The following is a 27,393-nucleotide window of genomic DNA, read 5'->3' on the forward strand; positions in this document are numbered from 1 at the left end:
TGCCGCCTCCGCTCCACCGAGACTTGCTGCGGGTTGCGGAGAGTCCGGGAAAACGCAGGTGGGAATTGAGCGGGGGGCGCCGGGCGGGGGACGGCACAAGGAGCGGGGTCTCAGGTTGCAGCAAGGCTGGATACTAGGGAAAGGTTTCTCAGGAGGAGGGTGGGGAAGCAGTGGAAGGGGCCACAGACAGCATCGCCATCCTTGGAGGGTGTTAAGACCTGGCGAGAGGAAGCCTTGGCCGGGATGGCGTAGCTGGGGACGGTCCTGCTTTGGCTAGATAGAGCGTTTTTCACCCCATGGGTTGCAACCCAAAAGTGGGTTGCAAGGAGATAATGAAAGGATGGTGGATTCATGTGTTAATTTAAAAAATGGATTAAGAAACCTTAAAAATGGATTTTCCTTTAAAGGAGAAAAAGGTAGGAAGCTGTGGGGTTCCCCTTGGGGCTGGCAGAGCTCCAGCCTGGGAGGGGCTCCCCCTGCCCCACGCCCTGGAGGAGGGGGAAGCTGGCCGGGACCTGCCGCCCATGTTTAGAAATGTGTCCTGGTATAAAAAAGGTTGGGAACTGTTGCCCTAGGCGACCTGCTGCAGCCCCTGCCAGCCCTCATTTTCTGTGATTCTACAAAACCTGGGCAGGCTGTTAGGCACAGACGCTGACTCGTTCCCTCATGTGGGAAGTGGCCCTCTGGAATGGGTTAGACAAGCAGCATCCTTGAGGTTTCCATGTGGCTGTCGGCACATCGCACGGGTGCTAGGATTCGGGCACTTGCTGACGTGTTTTGGGACTGGGTCGGATGTCCTTGGAGGGGATCCCTGTCTGCATCCGTTGTTGGCCTGGATGGAGCTACGGTTGGTCCGTGGCAATCTTCATGTTTCACAGCACAAAAAAAGTCTGCTGGTGCCATCTGATGGGGAAATATGCTGTGCTTCTGCTGAGAAACCATGAAACTGACTCGCTCCTGTCAATTTTAGACAGATATTAGAGGAGTAAGTTGTTCACAGGAAAAAAAAAAAAGTAGTAGTACAAAGCATCAATGACATATGAACAGCTGAGCTCAGGTGGTTCTGGATGAATTAGTAGGCATGCTTAAATCAGTTTAAGACGTAACTGCTCTACAGGACTATGAATGTGCATATTACATGAAGCAGAGGATACGTTATGTTAGACTTGTCAGGCTGATCATTTTCATGATTACAAAACTTGCATCAATCTCCCCCCCAAAAATCTTACTGGTGCTTTGTGTTTGTGTTGTGTCAGGGTTGATCGCACCACAGCCGCCAGCAGCCGGACCAGCGCGGGACGGGGTGCGATGTAGCACGCTGCGTAGCTGTCCCATCCGCCTGCCACAGTCAGCTGTTGCCACTGTGCCGCATCAGGAAAGTCAGGGCCAGCTCCCCTGGGCCAAGCCCCGTCCCCCACCTGCACAGCCAGCATAGACACCTCCTAGCGGCAAGGTGGCAGCAGCACCTCGTTGTGGCAGGCAGGTGAGACAGCTACTGAGTGCACTGCATCATGCCCTGTCCGGGCCTGAAGTCTGTGCTGCCAGGACTGTGCAGCACCAACAGAAAGCAGGGTGAAGGGGTGGGAAATGGTTACTGGGGGAGTCGGTGGGCGGTGGAGGAGCCTGTCCGCTACACGACCTAGCCCAGCCCCAGTTGTGGCAGAGCAGAGCAGTGTGTGACACAACCCTCTCTCCTCAGCCTCCTGGCAGTGGCCAGCAGGCCAGATAGGATCAATTGTCGGACCGGATATTGTCTGCAGACTGTGTTTGCACACCCCTGTTTTAGATTTTGCTTTGTAGGGGATGGTGTGGGTAGGGATGATCCTGCCTCAGGAAGAAGGTGGGACTAGATGACCTTTGGAGGTTCCTTCCAGCCCTACTCCTCTATGGTTCTATGAATTATAAGACAGTGCTTCCTATGAGCCTGTTGGATGGTGGTCTGGAGACAGTGGTGTTCCTGTTGTGTACTTCTTTTTTAAGAGTGACCATGCACTGAGAAAATATTCTGGCTTGTCAGCTGTGAAAGCTGAATCTCTTAGCCACAGGAAGGATCAGTGGGAAGAGAATGTGGGTATGTGATGTCTTGGCCTTCAGGATTGTGACCTGCTAGCCTTTGTAGTCACATGACATAACCATCATATGCATACACTTTGAGCATATAGGAATAACTTAATAAGAGTTGTAGCTTGTTTTCCATTGTAATTATTTTCTATTTATCCTCCTACCTGAGCAATCTACAGTTTCCTCTGTATGTGCACATGCATGTGTGAGACTCATAATCTTCTGCTTGAAATTTCTGCTTTACTTCTTGCTGACTGGGGGAGACATTTTTTTTAGATATGCCATGTGGTATGCTAGCGTGCTCTTTGGTTTAAACAATGACTGCAAATGACCTTTGAGCTTAACAACTTTCAGTCTTTCTTTACAAGGAAGCTATTTCTGTGTAGCATTTGCATGCTCAGTATGAAAGCTGCTTAGATCTGGGCCTTTACTTTTAATCTGTTGGTAGAAAGAGCTAAGCCTATCTTCCCTCTAATTTTGGAGTCTCCATTACTATTTTAACAAGTTGCACCCCTAAATACGTCCTAAGCTAAGAGCCTGATTAACATTTTAATGGATTATATGGTCAAATAATGACTATAGGGACTGTTATTTTGGATTAGTCTAGGTGACTATCTGGTTTAATATCCTCTCTTTGAACTGCTTAATCTATTTTAAGGTTGCCTGCTAATTCATCCAGAGCTGCTATGGCCCAGCTGTTTACACCTCATTAATGCTTCTTACTTTTTTTTTTTACTGTGAACAATTTATCCCGCTAATATCAGCCTTGAAATTAACAGGCCCGAGGCAGTTTCACAGTTTCCAGCAGAACAGCACTGACAGCAGTTGAGATGGGTTGGAAGGATTAACTGCCCACTGCACACATTGGGGAACTTTCTGATTGTTGGACGACTCCACTATATGCGGGTTAGGTTGTGTTCATTCAAATGAATTGTCATTTTTGGCTCCCGCCAAGTTCTAGGCCTTGATGTCATGTGGTTAAATAAGGTGTTTAAGAATCAGTAAACCTATTTTTTGTATAATGGCATTAAGTTTGGAGTATTTTCTGTTCTATCCTTCATCCATCCTAACCTTTTGTTGTCTTTTAATATTGTTAGCATTGGCTTTTAATCCATCATCCATCTGCAGGGCCACCAGTGTCTTTCCTAAGTGTGTGCTGTTAACTTAGGAAGCCAGCAGTGTAAATGAGTAATGTGCACTGTGTTTTAAATACATAGATTTGTGACCAAAAAAGAATAAAAAAAAAAAAAAAAGTAACGCCTAACTTAACGTAAGCAATGGTCATAAAGTATGTAGCACTGTCAGTGCTGTGGTATTGACTGCCTTCACAAGAATTCCTCAGTTTGAAGGCTTGTAGTAGTCAGCTTGTTTCAGGACTGCTATTAGGAGTCTTGAAGATGAGGGAGGAGAGCAACCCCAAAGTGGCCAGTTTGTCATTTTTCAAGGCTTCTAATAGCAGTTTTGTGACAGCTGCTTCCTCTTTGCCATTTCTGGTGTTGGTTAGTGTGCAGCTACTAAGAGAGCAAATACATCACGAAGTAGGGAGTGGAACTCTAAAGTCCTCTGCATTTAAGTGAGTTATGCATGTAACTGATAGCACGTGTTTGTTTTTAGTGACAACGGTAGACAAAAGAATAGGCATTGGCATTGTATTATGCAGCTAAGTGAACGATATATTTAAATAGTATGCATGTGAGTGGAGTACACTATAGTTCAAATTATTCTTTCTAACTATTCAGCTATCCAAGGACCCTTCCTTCCTATAAAGAAAAATATCTAAAGCAATATGTAATGGAATTTCTCATGATCGAAGTCTGAAAATTCAAGGTTTTTCTTCTCTTTTCTGTCTCGGCCGGCTGAAGCCGAAATTTCTGGTTTCTGGGTGCGTGTGTGAGAGAGAACAGTGGTACGCTTAGTACCTTCTTCATCTGCAACACGCTTCATCACAGCTATCGGGTGAGCTGCGGCAGAGAAAGAGTTAAGGTCTCCATGTGGGAGCATTGGATACATCCCTCCTCCCATTGCCCCCTCCCCGTGGAAAGGAGGCGGGGCCGTTGGGAACGACTTCACCTCAGGTGGCGGAGTCACTAGGCGGATCCCCGCCGGATCTTCCGAAGCTCTGCCCCTCTCTTCCGGGTTCCCCGGATGGCTCGCGCTTCTTTTGGCGCCATTTTCTGTCAGCGGCATCATGCGGCCAGCGCTGTTGATAAGCGTCGCTCCAGAGCCCTTTGCTGTCTGCTCCAGCGATTCTTTACTCGCCATATGCATCTGAGCCTCTAAATTTGCGTATTCCCTTAGTAGACCCGCTACTGTACGGAACAGCACATTCATCATCTTTCCCTTCCTCCATTTAGTTAAACCCCACTTGGGTACATGATGGCCCTTGGTCTCCAGGTCCTACCGGAGCTGAACGAGGAGCTCATGGCCCCGTGACCCAGGCACCAAATCCGGACAGTTGAACCAAGTCCGTGGGGGTGGATTCCCCTCCTGAGCGGGGGTCAGCTTTTCTGCCTTCCGCACCTTCACCCCAGCTAGGGATATGGTTGATGTTTCCTCCGGGGGTCGATAATAGACCCGGTCGCTCCCCATTATACACCCGAACTCCCCAAGGGATAGCTTAGTTCTCCACTCTTTTATGACGGCTTCTTCTTTCTTTATGGAGAAGTAGCCATCAGTATTTCTTTCATCCCCTTCTACCGCCTGGTGGTAAGCGATATGCGCCCATAGATCGTTTGCATTCTCTACACGGCGGGTCCCGGTGCGCCAGGGGCAGCACCCAATTAGATTCATCTCCATCACCGTGCCCTTAAATCCCATCCTCATCGCCAATCACCTCGGCCGGCTGAAGCCGACTTGAGGTGATTTAGAAACTATTCGTTTACTGGGCGGGCTGGTGAATGGAGAGACAGACAAAGCTTAGTGGTTGCAAAAACTTTACTTACGCCGCTTGTAGCCGCGACGCAGGTGGTCCGATCGCTTAAACAACTATGTGAGTTGCTCCAGCTGGCAAGGCTCAGGCCAGCGAATCCGTCCGGCAGGGAAGGGGTACGTCAAGGATTGCGCTCGGCAACGGGAAGAAGAATCGATAGGTGATCAGCCTATTGATCAGCTAAGCCGCAAGTCAGATCTTTAGCACTCTGCGGCATGCTCAAAGTTCTCCGACTTGGGCGGAAGTTGCACGAAATTTTAAACGGCCAGCAAGCCAATTACTAACCGCCACGTAGGAATAATTTAGAGGGACACAAATTTGCATTCGAATGGCGGTAACTCTCTTGCACCGAGGTTTTTCTGTTGCAACAAAACCTTTGCTGTGCAAGAGACTCTCAAGTGGCGGGAAAATTCCATCGTGCCGAGGCACCAAATCACTGGGTTGTGACATTTTCTATATCAGCAGTTGGCAGTGCTTTTGTAGGAGCAGGCCAGAATAGCCCAGGTTGGATCCTAGACAGATTGACTCTAGGACTTGGCTGCCACCACTACTTCTCCCTGCTATTTGGGATGGGAAAGTTCCCTGCTACCTGACTTCAGTGCAGCATAGGTGAATCGCCTGCCCCTGAGGCCCCTTGCTGCTGAATCCCACCAAAGCCCCAGGTCCACTAGCTGATCCAGTGGCTTTGTAGGCCAGATCTGGCCCATGGGCCACAGGTTGCTGATCCTGGTCTAAATAAGTGTGTCATAATCCATTAAGAAAGATAAGCAAGATAAATATGATAGATACCCACAGTCCTGAAGAAGTGCACTTTGAACCCAAAATCTTGTTTAAAATCTCTCTCAGCTTTATAGTTGGTATAATATCACCAGAAAAACTTTATTTTTTGCATGTTTCCTGGACCCTCACAGCTACAACAGCACTCATACTACATTAAATAAGTTTACAAGTAACTCTGTATTATGAAGTCAGTAATTGAAACTGCAGAATTAAAAGGGTGGTGGGAGTTGTATCTAAAGCAGGAACTCAGCCATCCTTTTATAAGACGACACTCATCTCTACAGTTATGTTAGGATCCTGAATTGTTGTTGTCTCATGCTTAATCTTAGGTATGTACTACTACGCGTATTAATAGAAGGGACCACTGTGCTCTAGTTGGGCCTTCAGATAAGTGTTGCTGTTTTTCATTTAATCTGCCCTGCCATTAATCCATCTATTTCTCATGTAACACAGGGAGTGAGGGTAGAAAGTTTAAAGAAACTTATTATGTAACCGTTTTTTACTTATTTTGTCACTTTTTTTTTTTTCTTTTCTAGCACGAACAAATTATTTTGCATCATGGCGACAGATTCTATGGAGATTGATGATGCTTTATATAGGTAAGAATATTATAAAAACTATTTCCTGTAGATTGACACCCTCTAGGTTGAGGCATGTTTGTGTTGTACACATTGCTGAAGTGTTAATACCAGGGTTTGAAAAAGGCTTTGCTATCTACCAGCCGGGGTGAAGAGAACTTTGCTACTGTGTCCTCCCACTTCACCATTTTAAAGAAATAAAACATTTCAAAAGTACTGTACACATTGTGATTCCACTTTCCATTAAAACAGTCTGAAAATTTCTGACTTTAATATTAGAAGTGGCTGAATTGTATAAATAGGGGGTCAGCAGCATACCGCTCATGGATTGCATCTGGCCTGCAGAGCCTTTGGATCTGCCAGGTGCAGCTGTGACTCCAGGGGTGCTTGGCGGAAAGGGGTTTGCCTGTGCTGTGCTGTGCTGTGGTACAGTTGGCAGCCAAAGGCTTTAGTGGAGGGGGAGCTCTCCCTGCACTCTCTCAGTGAGGCACTGGGGTCTTTGGCCCAGAGGGAACTCTCCATGCACTATGCTGAAGCCGCGTGGCAGGAAGAAGTGGGGGAGGCAGCTGAGTCCCACCTACCCTCCTGCCTCAGGCCCGAGCTGGGACATTCTGGTCCTCCACCAGAAAACATTGCCAACCTTTGGTATAAATAAATATCTGTGTGCATATGATCATTTAGTTCATAAGTACTTATGAAATCACTAAACAGTATTTGACCAGAAAAGAATTGGCCATATACTAAAAAAGTGCCAAACTAACTAAACAATGCTTGGGAAATGTATTATATTACATATTATGTTTGGCCAACCAGTTTAATTGCACCCTTTAGTTCTGTTGTTCTTACACTTTCTTTTCTTTCCTGATTTTGATACATCGTTGCTTTTGCGTTTCCTCTTTAACTTTTTCTTCCACTTCATCTTTCCCCACTTTCCTTTCTTTACCACGTTGTACAAACTACCTCCTTCATTATGTGTCTCTCTAATTCTTCTCCTCTAAATCTCTCTATACCGTGGCTTTCTTTCAGCCTTTTTTCCTATTAATATTTTCTTCTCCATGATTTTACAAGATTCCTAATAACCGTAAAAATTAAATATAGCCACCTTAACTTGAAGCTGGAGATTTTGAAAGTTGATGGCGACATCCAGATGAGAATCTGTTCTTAACACCCTCCCACCCATGTCTACACCTGTAGTCACTCTGCCCTTTCTAGAATGCTGTCCCAAGATTGTTTATGGACTTAATTTGGTGAGAATTTGAAGCTTCCCAACCCACTGAGGTTACTCTGCCTCTAGTGAAAGTGTTTCTTCAGTCTTCAGGGTTACAGGGTGTGCTCCTCTGTAACAGAGATGGAGTTCTGTCTTGAGAGGGCCAGACCCTCAGCATGATCCTGAGGGTATCTTTTGAATGTTATGCCTACAAAAATTCAGCTGTGCCTCTTTGTCATCATGAAAGGTAAGGCTTCCCTATTCACAGTATGGAAAGACAGAGATTCACTCTGAACTTATTTCAGATTTGCTGGTAGCACCATCACAAAACTATAGAAATTATCAGCTTCCTGCTTTGTGATTGCACACTTTATTATAATTGAATTTAAATATCTTTCTTTTGTGTTAAATTTCCTTTCATAGTATTTGTTGGCAATGTGGTGAGGTTTTTATACTCATGCAGAGTTTGATCTTAAGACTTGAATTTTCACTGTGTTATCTGTAACTGATTTTCTGTACGGCAATACAAGATGTGTCCCGTGTTGAAACACAGTACTTCTGGAAACAGTGAAACTGGTAGAAAAGTTCCTTATTAATTAACAACTTTTTTCCCACAATATCATATGAACCAAAGTCAGTATTTTAAGTTATTTTCAATTTTAGAGGCATAATACTTTATGCATTTGATACACTTAAAAAAAAATCACAAGAAAAAATGTTTGGTGTGTTTTATTTATTTATTTATTTGTTTATTTTTTTTTCAGGTATTCCAAATAAATAGTCCAATATTTGGGCACATTTTAATCCCTATAATACTGATATTCTTAGAAGTATATCAAGCAACCAGACTTGTTTCTCTCAATTACTGAATTTTTTAAAAAGTCCACCACTGAATGGAATTCCAAATGGCTTACGTATGTGTACTTTGAGGTGAAATCAGATGACAAGAAACTTTAGAGAACAGAGTATCTTTCAAAGTTCCGTACTTGAATATACCGAGGTGCTTTGACTTCTGATCTGAGTATTTCTGGTAATGAAGAAATTCCTGGTTTGGAGCATGTTGTGCCCCAAAGGTTGAGTTCGTAAAATCCTGGGTGCATCTACACGTTTATTAATGTGCCATAATAAAGGGTACAAAATGAACTATAATTGGTGCCACTGAGCATTAGCACAGTTGAATGCTTTTTTGTGACACTTAATGCTTATTAGACGAAATCTACTGCGCATTAGCACAGTTTTTGCCAGGCACGCTAATGCTCAGTAGAATTAGTCTAATGGACATTAAGCATCTCATGTATACATGCCCTCAGTAGGTCTTGAAATTGTAACATAAGAGAAATGAGTGGTGATCTACCCTAAAAATTATGGAGGTCCATAATCTTTGTGTATCACAGATTTGTTTTCCATTTAAATTCGCTGAGTTTGCAAATAAGAGATGTCCGTTGGGGTTAGTTTCACAAACTTGCCTCAGTTTATGAAATTAAAATGGGCTTTTTTCCCCATCTTGCATTTATTGCTGTCATGGAGTTCTGAAAGCCCATTTATGTACCAAATTACTTTACAGTCATGGTTTTTCAAAATGTTTTCATATACCCCTGGGCAAACCCTTCAATGGCTAATGCAATTGCAAGTGCGTTAACAATGATATAACTTAGTTTTGCAGCACTTGTTATTGTTGATGGTTGGAGACAGAAAGGAAATGGCTTGGCTGTCAGAACCTAGGCTGTGGGGGGGGTTGAAAATGTATTGGGGAAAATCCATCTATGTTTTAGAACCTTTGGGTGTACCTCACTTTAATATAGAAATTCTATTTATTCATTGTTTTTAATATACATTTTTCTTGCATATAGTCGGCAGAGATACGTCCTTGGAGACTCAGCAATGCAGAAGATGGCCCAATCTAATGTGTTCCTGAGTGGTATGGGTGGCCTTGGTGTGGAGATTGGTAAGTTTAGGTAACTTTTATTTAAATAAAAAAGCATCAATTATTTGTGTGTACCCTTCAGGAGTACTTTAAAGTTATATCCTAAAATCTACTACACTTAAAATTTCATGTACCTCCTGAACGGTACAGCTGAATCATACTGTTAAATCAGAGTAAATAGGTGTGTGCTCTCATTTTTTTGTAGGTGTGTGTGGTTTAAAATGCCTTACAAATGTATTTTTGTCTTTGTCGTTAAATACATTGTTCAAAATTATTGGGTGATATTTCTTTTGAACTTGCTGTGCAGGAGATCTAGCTGAATTATCATAATAGACCCTTTTAATGTTATCTTTGCGCAGTTAAATGAACTGAAAACTATAAGCTTGTATCTTTACCCTATGAGTGACACAAAGTAGCTGGAATTTGGCCATAACTGGCCAACTGAGAATTCATTAGAGGATCTGTTAATTGGTTAAAAAGCTCCTGTTGCATTGAAATATCTACAGGAGAGCTGAATTGCCTTTTTTTTTTTAAGTTATTAAGAAAATGTGATTGGTGTGAACTGTGAAACTTTTATGAACATAAAATGAACAATCAATGTCATTATTGTCCGAATCGCTTTAGTTACTTATTACTGTACAAGAATATTATAAACGCTATTTTCTCTCTCTCTCTCTTGCAGCTAAGAATGTAGTTCTAGCTGGTATAAAGGTATGTAAATGATTGTGAAAGAAATCTATAGTAATTTCTAATAAAAGGGTCTTTTGAAAAGCACTCTGGAATGTGCCATTTAATTGTTTTATTACCAAAGGATCAAATATCTATGTTTTCGGCCACGGTGACATTCGATAAAGTAAATTATATGCTGAGCCTAGGGTTTCTAATTTTTATTCTGATCAGTGTAGCCTCTGTCTATGCTGTGATTGAAATAGGTAGCTTTTTCTAATCTTGTTCAAAGTGAATTATTCTTTGTTCATGCTTTTTCATTAAAAAACAAAAAGATACCTTTGCCTTTTTGTAAAAGCCAGTTCCTTGACAGCAATACCAGTCATGCTTAAGGGCAACACAACACAACCAGCTTTAGTTTTTCTGAATGTTGTCTTAATCATCCAGGTTTTGCTGCAGAATAACAGTAAAGGGAACACATTCCTTGGCCTTGTAACTCTCGGGCAACCCATAAGAAGTTTCTTGTGGGTTAGAGAGGGAATCTTCTATTTTTCAGTCAAAAATATTGCTATTATCATTTTTTAAGCCTATAAAGAGTAACTGTGAATAAGGTTATACTCCCAGGAAGCATTATTGTTATGTTATATGCTGAGCAAAATACCTATCATTTCTCTAACTTACTTTTTTCAGCAACAGTGGGAAACAGTGAAATTGAATGCAATAGATCACTACTGTACATTTTGCATCTTTATGTAGTGCATTTAGGCTTGCTGCAGTAGTATTGCTTCAGAATCTCAGGACTAAACTTGATATGTACATTTGAATGTTCTGTGCATGTATGCACTAATTTCAAATAATGCTTTAACTTGTTTTTTTTTTTAACCGACCTTTCCCTTTTATCTCATCTGAAGGCTCTTACGGTTCATGACACCAAGCAGTGCAAAATATGGGATTTGGGAAGCAATTTTTTCATCCATGAAGATGATATTCTCAATTTAAGGAACAGGTAAATACAATTTTTTAGATATATCCAAGCAATGACCCATCTTTAACTTATGCATAACTATGTTGACTTTGTCATTTGGCTATGAAGTATCTTATGTAGTTTATCTGGTGCAGTTTTGTTCTATGGACATTACTGCCTTCCAATGCAGTGCCCATTTGTCAAGGAGGAGTGCATTAAAGTGACTGAGATGTGTTTGGGCTGTCTGTCTAATTTGTGTGTGTGTGTGGATACACGGAAACATATTGCTAGTTATAGGTAGCAAATGTTTTTTTTTTTCTAAATCTAGTTATGGAAACAGGGAAATGCATTTCTTTTCCAACTGCAAGGCTGGCTAAATAAAGCCAGTGGACAGCTTAGTTGTGGTCTCTTGCTCTCCTAAATACGTTTCAGAGTTAGTAGTCATGCTGTAAATCTTGCTGTCAGATTGATGGCACGAGAATCTTCAGGGTATGTATTGTAGAACACTTCTAAATATGAAAAAGCATAGGAAGTTGGTTGTGATCATTGTAAAAGAAAGTATAAGAAACAAGGGGGCCTGGTAATTAGTGCACACTCTAATTAGCTATATAAATAATACATATTAAAGGATGCAAATTTGAAAATCATTTCAGAGCTGAGGCGGCACTTCCTCACGTTGCAGAACTCAACCCATATGTCCATGTTGTGTCATCAACTGCACCACTTGATGAGACCACAGACCTATCTTTCTTAAAACAGTATCAGGTATGTAATATTTATTTAACATGGCTGTGTAACTTTCTACTTCCCCAGAGTAAACAACGTTTTGGGGGAAGGATTTTTTTTTTTGACTAGATGATAACACTAGAAGGTTTTATTAACTTTAAAACCGGACAAATGGATCTAATTCCTGAACTAATAACGTTTTAATGGACATCTTGCAATGTTGAAAGTCCATGTCATTATTTTTGTGCTCCTTTCATTGAAATGAAAGGTATCAATAAATCATTAAATGGCAGATTGTCTCATGATTTAAATTCAGAGACAGAAAATGAACTGGCCCTTGCTGTGTTATAAACCTTTTCTAACAGGCTGGAAAAACAGGAATGAAAAATGATACCTATATGCTGCATGGCCAAATTAATGTTGCAGTAGAAGCAGTACCCTAAATTGTTTAACATATGTTTGCATACTGATAGTGTGCTTGCAGTTTAGCTATGCCCAGCACTTGAAGTGTCTACAAGTCTGTTGCGTACAAGCGTTCCAATATATACAGACTTTATTAAAGGCACTAAGCCAATATCCCTTTCATTTCTCAATGTTGGGACTTTCTTTAACTTGCTGATTGTGCTAATGTACCTTTTTGCCTCTAATGTTTTCTCTTTTAGAAAGAGAGTAACTGTGACTAATTGTTTTTTAAATAGTCTGAGGCAGGATTTGAACTTTATCAGACTTGTGAGTAATGGGTCATGTAAATGGAATGACTCCTCACTTATAACTATTGTTCTCCTGGAATGATTCTGTAAAATAGAGTTAAAATGAGAGAAGCAAATCTCTTCAAATTAAGCGTCTCATGCAGACACGCCCAATGTGCAGTAGACTAATTCTACTGCGCATTAGCACATCACATCAAAAACCATGCTTATGCGCAGTAGAATTAATCTACTGTGCATTAAGCATCACAAATAAGTTTGCCTTTGCTACTGTGAACTAGCATAGTTACTGAGCATTCATATAGTATCTTGTATTAGAAGTACTAAACTTAATGTGCAGTAGGAAAGGTGTATTAATGAGTGAGTAGACATACCCATTGATTGCTAAATCTGCGCAGCAGAGACATGCTTTTCTGGTCAGTGTGTGTGAAAAACCTTAGAATTTATCAAGGTTGAATTTAGCTTATATTGATAGTTTCTAACATCAACATCTAGACCTCATTGCTTGCACCTTTCTGTCGACAGTGCGTCATACTGACTGAGATGAGGCTGTCACTGCAAAAGAAGATTAATGATTTTTGCCATAGTCAACACCCACCTATTAAGGTAATTTCAAATAGTGACCATTGAATTAATCGGGACAGATCATCTTGTATTGATCTACATGTAGAGGATTCTTTCAGTGCCTCTTGTACTATCTGCAGCACCTTGCCTTTCCCAGTCACCACTCTACTGGTATACTGTTGGCTCTGGGGGGGATGCTGCTTTTTATAGTACCATTTCCTGGCCTGCTCTTGATTTCTGTCCAAATTTTATAAAAGGGAGTTAGAACACTTCTTGGTACTTCCCTGAGCTCAATGAAAAATTGCTTCTGTAGAAGACAGGCCAGATTCACAATGTATATGATGGGGTGAGTTTAATTCAACGAGAATATGGGGAGACCATATTCAAGAGATGGAAAGCACTCTTTCTGTTGTTTCTCAATTGGACTAATACCATCCTTAGTTCTATTTATAGATGTTCGTTTAGACAAATTGATGGAGGGCCAGATTCTATCACTATATAAATGGGTACAATGTCTGGTTGCTTCACTTCAAGAAAAAAAGAACAAAATTTGCACCTTCCTTAGCTGTGTAGGTAGTATTTTGGAATGCTAAGAAATTACTTCTGTTTGGTTACCTGGTAATCATGTTCATTTGTACTTTCTTTTGTAGTTTGTCAGTGCGGATGTCTATGGAATATGTTCACGTTTGTTTTGTGATTTTGGTGATGAATTTGAAGTGCTGGATACAACGGGAGAGGAACCAAAGGAAATTTTCATTTCAAACATAACACAGGTAAGGGGTGCATATCATCACACTGTTATGAGACAATTTATTTTGTGTTATTGGGAGAGTGAACCAGAGCTTGGTGTTCTATGGTGTCAGTGTTAGTGTCTCAGCTGATAAACTCCAAAATTGCAAGGAATATTCCTTGAACATCAGGGGTAGGACCTTTTGATATTTGTAAGGAGAAAACTGGGGGCAAATTGAGGCCTATACTCTTATTCATAGACCAAGAAAGATTCACCTCTTCTTTAATTCTGTGTCAGCAACAGGTTTTTCAGTTTACAAGCACTAATAACTTCCAACATAGCCATACCCTCAGTTTAGTTTTGCTCCTCTCATTGTAGTTTAATATTTTGACACCCAGCATGAGTTATCTCCCAGACTGGCAGAAGTGAGACTCTATTTGCAGTGAGGTATGCAAGGCTCTTTGCATGTGGGACTGTGGGAGGGTGTTTGCTGGGAGTCTCATAAATACAAGAGCATAGGTAGGTAGGTGGTATATAGAATAAGGCAGGGGTTCCCAAAGTTTTTATGCCGCAGTCTGGCAAACCACAGCCCAGCAGTCACAGCTGACAGCGACCTGAATTTCCAGCCAGAAGATGGGTAAGGATACCCCCATCCCTTGGCGGGGGGCAAACCCTGCGCTGCCATGGGTTTTCCCCCCATAGGTACAGGAAGAGCAGCAGGCCAGGTAGTGTCATGGAGCACAAGGCTTTCTGGGAACCTTAGTTCTGTAGATGGCCAGTGGAGTTTACTGCTGCCGGAGAGAGATTTTCACCCCATTTTGTTGTTACCAAAGCCCATGTCCAGAGGGCAAAAAAAAATGCTGACTTTGGCAGCAAAAAGTGGGGGTCAATTCAGCCCCCAGCAGTAGGAAACTCCACTGCTGCTCTAAAAAAGTTTCCCAGAATGCTTTGCACTGTATGACACCCATTGCCTGTGCTGGCTGCTTCTTGCAGATGGAAGGTACTAGCAGAAGAAGGCAAGGCAGCAGTGAGGTAGACTAGTAAGTAGTTCTGGGGTAAGGGTCTCCCTTCCCTTTGTCCTTCTGGTGTTTCTCCCCTTAGGCATTACTTGGGCCACATGCCCTGCTTGCCTACCCCACTTTATACTACTGTTACACTACGTGCAATTATAGCAATTCCCCAGAACAATATAGATACATAATATATGATGGATCCAGCCTCCCAGAAGCTTACAAGCTAAACTGAACTTGAGGGAAAAGTTTTAATATATAAGCAGAATGATAATTTGGAAGCATCAGGTTCACAATTCCTTTTCCTTTTTCATGTTTTTTTTCCTAAACATCTTGGATTGATATTTTGTCTTACTTTGATCTGACTTCTCAAATTCTAACTTGACTTAAGCTAGGAGGAGGTATGCTTTCAGTTTTCATATAAACTTCATATGGGAAATCAGTCATGTGCAGGATAATACAAAGGGTTGGGATTTGGGAGGGTGTATATCCACGTACCACATGAATCTGTCTTGTGGATATACCCCTCTAAACATCATAAGCCTGGGAATATGGATGGGAGGAAAAGGACAGTGACAAGGAGCTTAGTCTAGACTAATGGTTTTCAAATGAGTTGCTGCAAGACAGGTAGCCAAATGAAACTGCCCCACAAGTAGGGCAGTTGCACATGGGCACTCCTTCTGCATTGCTGTTCTCTGATAGCCCTAAAGCAGGCAAGAGAGTAAGCCTGTGCTGTAGCCCTTCCAGGTCCACACCCCCTACCACTCCCAACTTCTCCCAGAAAGGGATGTACAGGACAGTTCCACCTGTCCTGCACACTTCTTTTGGGGAGACATTATGCAGGGTTGGACTGGGAAGAGCTGCAGCACGAGCCAGCTCTCCTGCCTGCTTTAGGGTTATTGGAGAACACCAACACCAGAGAAGCATGGGAGCATGCCACAGCATGTCACGGGCTGGCTGTGCAACAGGCACACAGAGTAGTTATACCTGATGGCAGTGGCACCCGGTTGAGAGCTACTGAGGTGATTTGTGGCAAGTAGTGATTCGCAACTGGGAGTGCTGCCACATTAAGAAAAATCAGTAAGGATACCCTTACAGTAAAGGTTGAGAACCACTGGTCTAAACAAAGCTACATGCATGTGAATAGCACATTTTATTTTATCTGGATAGAGGGCTCTGATGCTTACTGAGGGTGGAACTAGATCCTCATTTCTCCTTAATACTGTATCTACACACATTTATTTAAACAATTATGTAGTTTAACATACTCCTTGAAAATATATTATTTTAGAAAATGATGAATGATACAATTTGCTGACTAGGTAACTTTTACCTGAAATTTCCATCCAAATGCAGTTTAACACAAACAGCAATTCAGTCAATGCAAAAGAAAAAAATATAAAGCATCTTCAGATTATTTACATAGGAGCAAAGGGCTCATCTTGGGTCATCAAGTTCCATCTTCTCTTCCAGAAGGTGGCATCATCTTTCATAAACTTGCCAGGTTCTAGCGTAAACCTACTGCTCATGCTCCTGTTGGGAAGCTGTTTCAGAACCTCATATCTCTCATGATTAGAAACTTGCTTCTAATTTCCAGTCTGTCGCTAATGAAAATATTAAACAGGATATGTCCCCAGATTCTTAAGGAACTCCATTAATAACCTCCCAATACTACATCTCTTAGCACTACCTGTTTCTTTTACCTTTAGCCAGTTCTTTACCTGCCTTAGAGTTCATCTTCCCGTGTGATAATGTATCAGCTGCTCTACTGAAGTCCAGATAACTATATTGCATTTCCTTCATCTAGAAAATCAGTTATTGTCAAAGATGGATACCAGAATAGTCTGACAGGATCTACTTTTAGTAAACCCACACTGTATTTTGTCCCATTTTCATTTACACCCACATCTCTAAGCATTCTTTCAAATTTTATTCTAAAGTGTTCTTACTATTGAAGTCAGACTAACTGTCCAACTGTCCCAGTTGCCTGGGTAACTTTTTCACCATAAATATAGGTACTACATTTGCTGTTTCTCCAATCATATGATGCCAACTTGATAGATTAATTAAAAATCCTTGCTGTCATACTGTAATTTCATATGCCAACTCTTTCTGAATTCCAGGATAGACATTATCCAATCTCCTGACTTGAGTGCTTCAAGCTCTCAACTTTCAACATTCTCATCCTTTTTGAAAAGTGACGCCAAGTATTCATTTCGGTTTTTTGATGCACCTAGGGTGCAGACAGAAGTAACAGTTGAACTGTTTTAGATGGCCAGCGATATAACCATACATGCCCTTTGAAAGGTGCCAAACACCACTGAAGTGCTCCAGTATAGTGTCGCAGAGGTACTATTTTGAAGGGTTTCATTTTTTGTTATTTGTGCATTGGGACAGGGCACCCAAAAATCTTCTAGAATCCTCCCCCACATACATCCCTTCTCCATGGGGGATAGAGGGGTGGACAGCTTGCCAGATATCAGGCTACTAGATCACTGCTGGATTCTGTGCCATGCCTAGATCATTTCTTACGTCCGTTGCCAGATCCAGGCTTACCCCCTCTGGAGTCCTGGAGGCTCCCATTGCTACCAGAGCGGGGCTATCCAACCCCAAACCCCTCTGTATCTCCCCTCCACTGAAAGGGGGAGAGGAGAGTTGTAGAGCTGGAGAGTTAGGATCCTAGTAGACCCCTGCTTACTTCTCCCCTCTACCTTCCTCTCCCTGTGGGGATAGTAGAGCTGCAGGAAGGTCCAACTCAGCTTGATTTCTGGCAATTTTTTACTTTAGCCCTATGCTTTATGATCCCAACTACATAGTTTCTTTGCTGATTGACCTCTTTTGTGTTCCTTGAAGACTTGTTGCTTATTTGCAGTACCCTTTTTGAAGTAGTTATTCTTACCTCTTCAGCATTGTTGTGAGAGTGTTGTGCCTGCAATGCTTGAATTTTTGCTCACAGTTTGTTATAGCTGTTAGTGTTGACACTTTTAAGGGTTGTGCTCTACTGAGAAGTGCCCATATACATTAATTGTGTCTGTGATAAACTTTGCCTTTTTTTGGCACTTAAGCGTATATTACAGGATCATTTTGTACATTGCTCCATCATTCACTGCTCAGGTTAATACTTTGACTTTCAAACTGTATTGTCTACTGTTCTGTTTCATTTTTACATGTATATCTTGCAACTATCCAGCAGTATCTTCTCTGGGTGAAGCGTAAGCATTGTTTTGAACATGTTAAAAGGGAAAAAATGTATGTGTATGACCTAATAACCTTTTTTAACTACAGAATCTCTGAAACCTGCTGCTTGTGACTACAAGGCCATCCAAAACTGCTTTGTGTGTTTTTTTGATTTGGTACTATCTGCTGGTACCAGCAGGTAACTCGGGTTGTTAGTTAGTCAACAGCCATTGCCTGCACCAGGAGTAGCCAACCCATGACACAATGTCACTAACAGCCTGAAGAGCTGCTGTGTGGCATGCAAGCCCTCGGTGCATAGTAGAGGGAGATGCTGGAATTGAGGCAGGAGGCACCAGCCTTAGGTTGCATGGAGTGGCACTGAAATGGGCTGGATGGTGCTGGGAATGCAGGTGTTGGGTGTCACTGCCAAGAGCCAGGTAAACCCTTCCCTGGCCCTGTAGCCAATGCTGGATTCAGGGCTTTGGATCCTTGCTCACCATATAAAACCGTGACGGTTGTGGAATCAGGAAAAGGTTAATTTGGCTCTTAGCAGTAACACCTCTCTTGCAGCAGCCTCCTGCCCCCACTCTGTTCTGCACAGCCAGAGGCTCGAGCCCCACTGTCTCCTTTCTGGCACCCCTAGCTGTAAACTCGGTCAGGTATGGTGCTTTTAGTGGGCACAACAGCCAAAAAGGTTGGCCACAATTGGCTGACCCTATCTTAATTATGTCTAAACTAGATGTCATGAAAAGGTATATTTAACACTCTAAACTAACATATCAATTATCTTTTAAACACAAAGTTATTTTCAATTTATGACTCAAAATACAAATTTATGACATTTCATTTCAAGACCGTTATCATTTAGTAGTATTTTTTATATGAATGTATTTAATTGACAGTCAAGTAAAATAATGAAGTTATTTTAAAGAATAGAGTGTTAGTTATGGATTATAATAATCTAAATTTTTATCCCTTGGGGATGATTCTTCTGATTTTTATTTATTTATTTTTAAAAATTTTACTAATTACTGATTCTCTTTACACTCTGTGTATTTTGACACTGTGTGCTTATTTACCCAGAAATACCAGAATTTATTGTAAATATTCCCAAATAGGGTCTTTTTTTATAGACTGCTTCAGTAATACTGATATCCACAAGAGGGGATTATATTCTAAAATGCTAAAAGACTGGAAAAAGTAGTCTGGAAAGGTGTAGCTGTGGGGTAAGAGAAGCTGAAAGTAATACCAGCGTTCACTCCATTGTAAAAATACTAAAGTGGATTTGTAAATAATGTAGCACAGGACAAATATAGTCACATATATATATACTTATAAAGTTTGAACTAACTTCAAGAATTAAGGGTGGGTTTTTCTCCCTGATGTTTCTTATAATTAAAACATAATTGAACCTAAGTTTAAAGAGAGCTTATTGCTTTAGCATATAGTGTATTTACATGTACCATAGCTTGTCCTTCACATGTTTATCACTCTGAACTTAACATTTTAATAAATCTGTTTGGATTTAAAAAAATCCTATTTATTAATTCCCTCCCCCCCATTTAAAAAATAGTGTGCTGGGAACTGATTTAATGGAATATTTTGTGGGGAGGAGGGTGAGAATGGAGGGAGATGAAGAATTATAAGCTTGATAAGGATGTGGCAGAAAAAGGGGATAGTGCCCAAGAATTTTCTTCAAATATAGAATTGATTGAATCCTAGGGTTTGTTGGAAATGAATTTTCTGTATTACTTTAATTCTATCCAGTGCTTTAGAATTTTCTGTTTATTAGTGTCTTTTAGAGAAGTGTGTCTTACTTCAGAGAAGTAGCAGTAAAATAGTTGGCATCTCTCTGGGTGAAGTATAATGACATCCAGAAGATGCAAACGTGCTTCCCAGGACCTGCATCATGCTGAGGAGCTCTGAGCATGCAGGACAGGATGGTCAGGGCTGCTTCAAGATCTGTTCTGCAAATGTGTTGCCCCTGAATGGGTAGGGCTGACATGGGTGGGTGAGGTTCCTTTGTCAGCAGCATGTCTAGTCTCTCTTGGGAGGTGGCATAAGTCCTGTCCCCCACCAAATTATTGAGAGACTTAAGCTGCATACACATATTCAAATAATCTGGAAGAATTCTCCCAGGTTTGCTCTCCTGGTAGAGAAACTAACCCAGAGCTATGTGCACCAACATTTGAATTCTGTGCAGCAGTGAGGGGGATAGGAGTGCTTGCACAGGTATACAGAGCAGCAAGGGAAGGGGACGGTATCCACACATCAAGTGGCTCTGTGGTTCATGGCTCACCCTCTGTGACCCATGCAGAATGCAGCTCCCACTTGTGTGGCTCCTGGGGTGGGTGGCCCTTGGGGACTTAAATGTTGAACAGTCCTGCTGTAGGACTTTCTCCCTTATCTTTGGCATGGAGCAACAAACTACCTTGCTCTGAGTCAACAGAAACTACTTAACTCTTTCTACAGTAGCACCAGCATCTGTTAATTTAGGAATCATGGCATGGTCATTTGAGGCTCATCACCTAACAGAATCACAGGCCAAACCAAGAGTCAAACTCAGAGATCTAATAAGAGGAAACAAAGCAGAAGCAAATGGGAGGGAGAGGGGGCCAAGAGCCAAGTACTTCAGTCTTTACTGTCTGGACAGAGTACTTCAGGCTAGCCCTAGCCTTTTAAGGCTGGAGTGGGCAGGGCTTATCTGTGGCTTCAGGGATTGGCCACCCACTAGAACTAGCTGGGGCCAGGGCACTGATCCGGGCTTGTTGCAGGTGACGTCTGTTTCCCTGCAGCCTCGGTGCATGAATTGTCCTGATCCTCTGATTTGGATTGTCTATGCTCGGAGCGCTGATCTGGCCACATTGCACTTAGAGCAATGTGAAACAAGATGATTTTCTAGTATCTGCTGACACAGTCTTAACTTTAGCATATGATTCCAATGTTGAGAGTGATTTTCCTTATAACTGAGGATACAAAACTCTACCTTGTTTGGTAAGATTCATAAAAATGTGTGCAAATACCTTATTTTCTGGTATATAAAATGCAGGGTTCCCTTCCTTCCACCCCTCAAAAGGAGGTCTAAAATAAGGTGAGTTATATACACAAAAGCCATGTAATTGAAAAATAATTAAAATCTTTATACAAGCTGCCTACATTTTTCAATTAAGTTTGTTTCTACAATTTTACCCTTTTAGGGGAGGGGTGGCGTATGAACTTTCTTCACTGAAATTACAGTAAGGAGAGAATTGTTGAGAGACCTACTTTTAAGTTCAGTTACTGTACTAAGGACAGTGCTTAAGGAATAATCTTGTGATTTGTTTTAAAACTCTTGTGAATTTAAGGATAACAGTCCAAATATACCAGACAGCAAAGTGTTAGACTAGTCTATCAGACCCATAATAAAATCCAATCTTTTTAACACAGATAAGCCCCTTGTTTTTAATTTTGGCATGCTTGTTGAATGAAGTGCTCCTTTTTAACCTCACTGTGTCTAACCTTAGTAAGCCATTCTTGTATAGATGTGCTGCGATGGTTGTAGTTACAAGCAAGAAGCGTGCAAATCGGATTTAAAGGAAATTTCTTCCTTGCTAACTGTGTTATTAATATTGATCTTTAGTCAAATCCTGGTATAGTTACCTGCCTTGAAAACCATCCTCACAAGCTTGAAACTGGACAGTTCTTAACCTTCCGGGAAGTTAATGGAATGTCATGTTTAAATGGATCCACACATCAAATAACAGGTAAGCCTTGTGTCTTTTGTTTTACTTGTTTACATATCAACCAATAAAACATATTTTTTCGGCCCTTTTCCTATTTTCAGTACTGCTGTGATCATAGCAGAAAGAATTTTGATATGTGAATTGAATACTGATTTGCAGCAGTGGTTTTGCTTGCAGAGGTCTGAGGCATGAGGTGAAGCATGGAAGGATTTCTGATGAGGAAAGTTTGAACACTGTGGAAACCACTTGGTATGGGACCATTTGCACTATTTGGGCATATAGTGTTTTTTAGAACTGAGCTTCTGATATCACTCAAACACATCTATCTCAGCTGAATTTATCGGTCACAGCATGTTTGGCAAGGTTGTCTGTCAGGGAAAAAAAATCAGGCTAAATATGACCCAGGAAGCACAAAAGGAGGAGAGGCTCCAGATAAGAGCTTTCCTAAGGGGAATGTATTGCATTATACCATCCACCCCAATTTTCTCAGTTTCTGCAAAATCCACATAATCACAATTTGGGTATGTCCCTAGTGACAGGGTGAGGCAGGCTATCCCTGTGAGTCTCCCTAAGGGCAGGGATCTTGACTGCACAGTTTTATGGCAGTGAGGGGCTGCTTTTGTGCTTTTCCTCCTAGCTTTAAAGTTGAGGGGCGAAGCAGAGAGCAAAGAGGTATCTGATCTCCCAGATATATTTTCCCTGCTATAGCAGTGGGAGAGGGACAAATGTCAGGGAAACCTCCAATAATTAGATTCTATACCTGGAAAATTATAACAAATTTATACATTTTCCATATAGAGAATCTAATCCATAGGGGGTGGTCTTATAATCGGGGTATAATTATGATATGGTAGGTCAATAAAAAATGTCAGTAAAGAAGTTTGCTGTTGGTTTAAAAAAAAATTGTTTGTAGAAAATAGGCAGACAAGGTTCCTTGGGTGAATTTGATATCTTTTATTAGACCAACCCAGATAGTTGGAGAATAGTTATTAAGCAAGCTTTTGAGTTCAAAAACCCTTCGTCAGGCTAAGGAAGTTTCAGCAGTTGGTGTGTGCTCTTCCTTCATTTAAAAAAAAAAAAAAAATCTTGTGTTGGCAACCCGAATATGCAGTCACATTACCCCATAAGATTGTTAAAGGAATTATCAAGATCAATCTTAAATTCTGCAGAGAAATGTAAGGTTGATTACTTCAGTTTGGTGCCCCCCCATTGTGTCAAATGATTTCAAGTCTGTGCTTTAGATCTTTTTTATGGGACCTCCAAATGATAGTGCTTCACTTATGGTGACATCTGCCTGTGTTTAATCTCATCACATAATCATTTTTGAGAGATACTTTATCCAAATCTTAGGGGGTGTCTACACATTCAATAATGTGCTTTAAGTAATGCGCTTTAACTCTAGTGCCTCCGGGCACTTATACACAACTGCAGAGGCTGCTCCAATGCGCTGGAATTCTAGTGCATCAGAGCAGACCCGATTAATCAAGTCTGCTGAAGCATGGCAATTGCCGAGCTCAGCAGCCTCCTGCGTCTCCCCGTGCTTAAAAATGGTGGCGGGGGTGCTTGATAAAACGCATTGAACGAACTGTAGGTCAAGTGCCTCCCGCCACCATTTTTAATCATGGGGATGCTGATACAGGAGACATGGTGGCACTTTTAATTAGAGCAGCACTTGGAGCTGCTCTAATTAAAGCACTGCACTCTACCGCCTCACCCATAGAGCACATGTAAAAGTACCCTTTATTGTGAAGTACTAGAAAAATGCGCATTAGCCTATTTTAATGTACATTAGCTAAAGAGCATGGATTTTTGTAATTATTTAATGCACATTAAAATAAGCTAATGCTCACTAAAATGTACATGTAGACGTGCCCTTATTGTACAGTCTGCAAGGTAAGGTCTGTAGATCCAGAACATTGACCTGTGGTTTCTCTTTCCCCAACTTCCACTTATTCTCAAGTCTCACCTGATGCTCAGCCTTTTGGTTTTCAGTTTATGCCCCATTGCTTGTCCTGAACAATATTATTTAATTAAATGATGATTTAACGACTAGGGGAAGGACATGCCTTAAAGTGTTCCTCCTTGTTTCCTCAAGTTGCTCTGCTGTGGTGCTGAGCCTATGTGTTCATATAAAAATCCATGGATATTGATTGTACTAGATTGTCTTGCTCTCTAGCAGGTTAGGATACCTCTTCCATTCATATTATGCATAACCTAAGTAAAGCTAAGGGTACACATTTTCTTTTCATTATAAAAAATATGACCAGAACTGACAATGCAAGTGCATATACACATGCTACACTTCACCTGCAAAGTGGTGGTGTATCTCTGGGTAGTAGCATAAAGCAGGGGTGGTTCAACCCCTGGCCCAAAGGCCATATCCAGCTTCCAAAGCCATGCCACCTGGCCCACAGGGAGCTCTACAGGCTGGGAAATTCGGTGGCAGGGAAGCAGTGGAAGCCGGATCCAGCCCCACTTGGACCATTGCTGCATAGCAGGATCAGGGCCAGGCCCATCCCCTGCCTGTCTGGATTGCTGGGCTGATCCCCGTCTCCATCCTGCCCCCACCCGACACATGCTGCTACCTGCCACCCCTGCCCCTGTGTCTGGATTGGTACTGTGCTGCCCCTGCCCCACCCCACCTAGGCAACCAGATCAAGTCCCCACCGTGCCAGCCCCAGTTCTAGCCATGGGGTAAAAGGTTGTGCACTACTGCCTAAAGTATTAGTTTTAAAACAATCTGATACCTGTGGAAATGGGTAAACTATACTTATTATTGTAGTAGGACTGAATTACAGAAATTATACTTTTAAAAGCAGCAGTGAGGGTACAATATTTGTAGAAGATAAGTACCTTTCAGAGAAATAGAATTACATCAGCGCTTAAGCTGTTTATTATGTCATTGTCACTCAGATAACATACATCTCTTTCTCTCTTCAGTGGTTTCACCTTATTCTTTCAGCATTGGGAATACTTCAGATATGGAGCCTTACTTACATGGAGGCATAGCTGTTCAAGTAAAGACCCCCAAAACATTTTGCTTTGTAAGTGTTCACATGGTACAGTATACTTCTTTTCAGATGAAAATGTTTTTAAGAGGCAGAATGAGAGCTCGAGCAGTTATGTATAGGGATGTATAAATAGTGTGGATAGGATGACACTATTTTTCTGAGTTTACAGAATTAACAATTGCGGTAGATTTAATTGTGGGGATTACTGCCCTCAAACATACAGCCTCGGTTTGTTATCCATCAGACAGTACATCTAAATGTTTGATAGACTTCCTTTGAACTCTACTTCAAGGGAATATTGTAGAAATATCTTGGTTAGGAAGCCTGAAAATTATATAGTGCTCTTAAAGTCATATAGAGGAGGAACAAGATGGTGGTATCAAATCTGTACATGTGAACAGGTATAGCAGATCTACAGTGAGGCACTATTTGAATCATTTTAAGACCAAATTATTAACCTACATCTTTAGACCTCTTTAGAGGTGAAAGGTTAGCCTGCTATCCCACCGTACCTATCCAGTTTTCTTTTACATTATTTGTGTAGTCTACAGCAGAATATAGGTATATGGTCTTAATTGCTGTTACTATTGTAAATGACCCCTTCAGTAGTTGGGATCTTGCAGCTAGATAGTGTGGTAGGGTAGTGTGGTTTCTTGTCTCTGAAGACCAGGTCCTGGTCTTGTCTTACTTTTTTAAAAGTATTGTTCCCATAGGATTCCAATAGCTCTAACAAAAATCTGTAAAATCTAATTTTTAATGGGCAACTAGAAATGGCATTTGGTTTGGTAGGAGAAGAATACAACTGTACTCGATGATAAAAGCAGCCTTGTATTTGTAATGGTTTTGTAAGTGCACAAATGGCTGTTTGTAAAATATTTAGTAACTGCAGTCATTTGGATGTTGCTGAAATTGTTTTAGCTAGTTGACTATGAAACTGGTAAAAAAAATCAGGTCTTAAGAAGAAAAACTTTGAGAAGAACCTTTACCTCCAACTAGAAAAATATTAATACAGTATCATTTCTATAAAGATAGTGAAACAAAGGTAATAGAAAAAAGGTTGGTGGGGGAAAAAAGGGAATGTGCAGTTTTTAATCCTTCAGTTGTGGGGTAATAACATTAGTTACCACTGTTAGCTATGAATGAGGTGGGAGAAAACTACATAACAGAGCAGGATGCGTTCATAATTTGATGTATTATATTTTAATCAAATCTTTCTTTTAGGATCGGTTGGAGAAGCAGTTAACAAATCCAACTTGCCTTGTTGCAGATTTTAGCAAACCCGAGGTAAATGGCACGTTGCTCCTTTTGGTTTCTTTAGAAACTAGATTTCTCATAATTTGAGGGTGGAAAGCTTCATAGATCATAACTTTTTTTTTTCTAAATGGTGTACAGTAAGTATGCTTTGAAGTGTACAGTTGGGGAGGGAGGTTCAGACCATTAGAGAAAGGAGTGAACTAGTTGGAATGGAATTGAAACTGAAGAGAAAAGTGTCAAGCTTTTCAAGTTGTTTTTTTTGATTACACATAACAAATCAGTGCCTCTTTTTTTTTTTTACCTCATTAACAGGCACCTTTGCAGATACATGCTGCCATGCTTGCCTTGAACCAGTTCCAGGAAAATTTTGGACGCGTACCAAACACTGGGTAATGCTATTTTAGTGGTATTGTGTTTTACAAACTCTTGACAGTCTTTAATAAACCTAGTTAATCCTCTGATGCTTAACGCATTTAATATTCAGTGTGAAATAATTATTGAATGGGTTTGTTGTTAGTTTGGCACATCATGTTTTTCACCTCTAGGTCACTTCAAATCTCAACTAATTTAGTAATGATAAAAAGTAACTATCTACTGGCTGTTCACAGGCATTTATTTTGTTATGTTGTTTGGTTTTGGCACATGGGGCATTCTCCAAAGCCACCCCAGTCATGACTGTTTCACTTCCTAGCAGAGAATGTATCAAATGACTTCTCCCCAGAAGCATTCCCTTCCCGTCATGATGGTTTGACATTGGATGTCTATCTACAAGTTTGACTAACAGTAAATTCACACAGGGTCATAAATAGCTTTCAGCAGTTTAAAGTCTGATATGAGTCTAGTTGTTTCAAAATAGTTAAAGCATTATTTGTGCCTTGAGTGCATAAATACCAGTATTAACCTTCTGTGTTAGTGTGGCCAATAGACACCAGTTTCTAAACTTAAAACTTAAATCATAAAAGTGTGTTTTCAATGCTTTTACTATTAAATGGGAAAAATTTCAAGTCCTCTTAGCTATTTTTTTTTTTTTTTTTTTTTTTGTTCAAGTGGGTTACAGCAGTGGTTCTCAAACTTTTTTGTACCAGGACCTATTTGTAAACACCACCCAGTGTTCCTCATTCCTGACCCACTGCCCCCCACTCCCAGCCTCGCTGTGTGGGGCAGGGGGTGGGTGTGTGGGGCCTGGGAGGCCCCTAAGCAACCCCTTTCAGGCTGGAACTCTAACAGCCTGCAAGGGAAAAGCCAGTTTCCCAAGTTTAAAGTTTGTTTATGACCCTTTCATATATTCTTTCAACCCACTTTTGGGTCATGACCCTCAGGTTGAGAAATGCTGTGTTACAGAGTTGTCCTGTTGCGTTTATTATTTTAGAAATTTATGCTATG

The 27,393-nt window shown here is 41.1% G+C and overlaps 1 protein-coding gene across 2 annotated transcripts in view; it reads left to right on the plus strand.

Moving 5' to 3' along the window:
- Window positions 1-6: 6 nt before the first annotated feature.
- UBA6 (ubiquitin like modifier activating enzyme 6) overlaps window positions 7-27,393 on the plus strand; it is a 59,484-nt gene continuing 32,097 nt past the window's right edge. Inside the window, exons 1-12 of one of the 2 annotated variants that reach the window (XM_006027521.3) lie at window positions 7-58; window positions 6,307-6,369; window positions 9,406-9,500; window positions 10,162-10,190; window positions 11,057-11,151; window positions 11,763-11,874; window positions 13,068-13,148; window positions 13,757-13,879; window positions 21,643-21,766; window positions 24,686-24,789; window positions 25,978-26,040; window positions 26,323-26,399. In XM_006027521.3, coding sequence (XP_006027583.1) covers window positions 6,329-6,369; window positions 9,406-9,500; window positions 10,162-10,190; window positions 11,057-11,151; window positions 11,763-11,874; window positions 13,068-13,148; window positions 13,757-13,879; window positions 21,643-21,766; window positions 24,686-24,789; window positions 25,978-26,040; window positions 26,323-26,399 — 944 coding nt within the window. In that variant the 5' untranslated portion in view covers window positions 7-58; window positions 6,307-6,328. Of the gene's footprint in view, window positions 59-1,287; window positions 1,484-6,306; window positions 6,370-9,405; window positions 9,501-10,161; window positions 10,191-11,056; window positions 11,152-11,762; window positions 11,875-13,067; window positions 13,149-13,756; window positions 13,880-21,642; window positions 21,767-24,685; window positions 24,790-25,977; window positions 26,041-26,322; window positions 26,400-27,393 lie in introns of those variants that run through there. The other variant, XM_025208730.1, reaches the window with a different exon arrangement.

Source organism: Alligator sinensis, unplaced genomic scaffold (assembly GCF_000455745.1).
Source record: "Alligator sinensis unplaced genomic scaffold, ASM45574v1 scaffold320_1, whole genome shotgun sequence".
Classification (NCBI taxonomy): domain Eukaryota; kingdom Metazoa; phylum Chordata; order Crocodylia; family Alligatoridae; genus Alligator; species Alligator sinensis.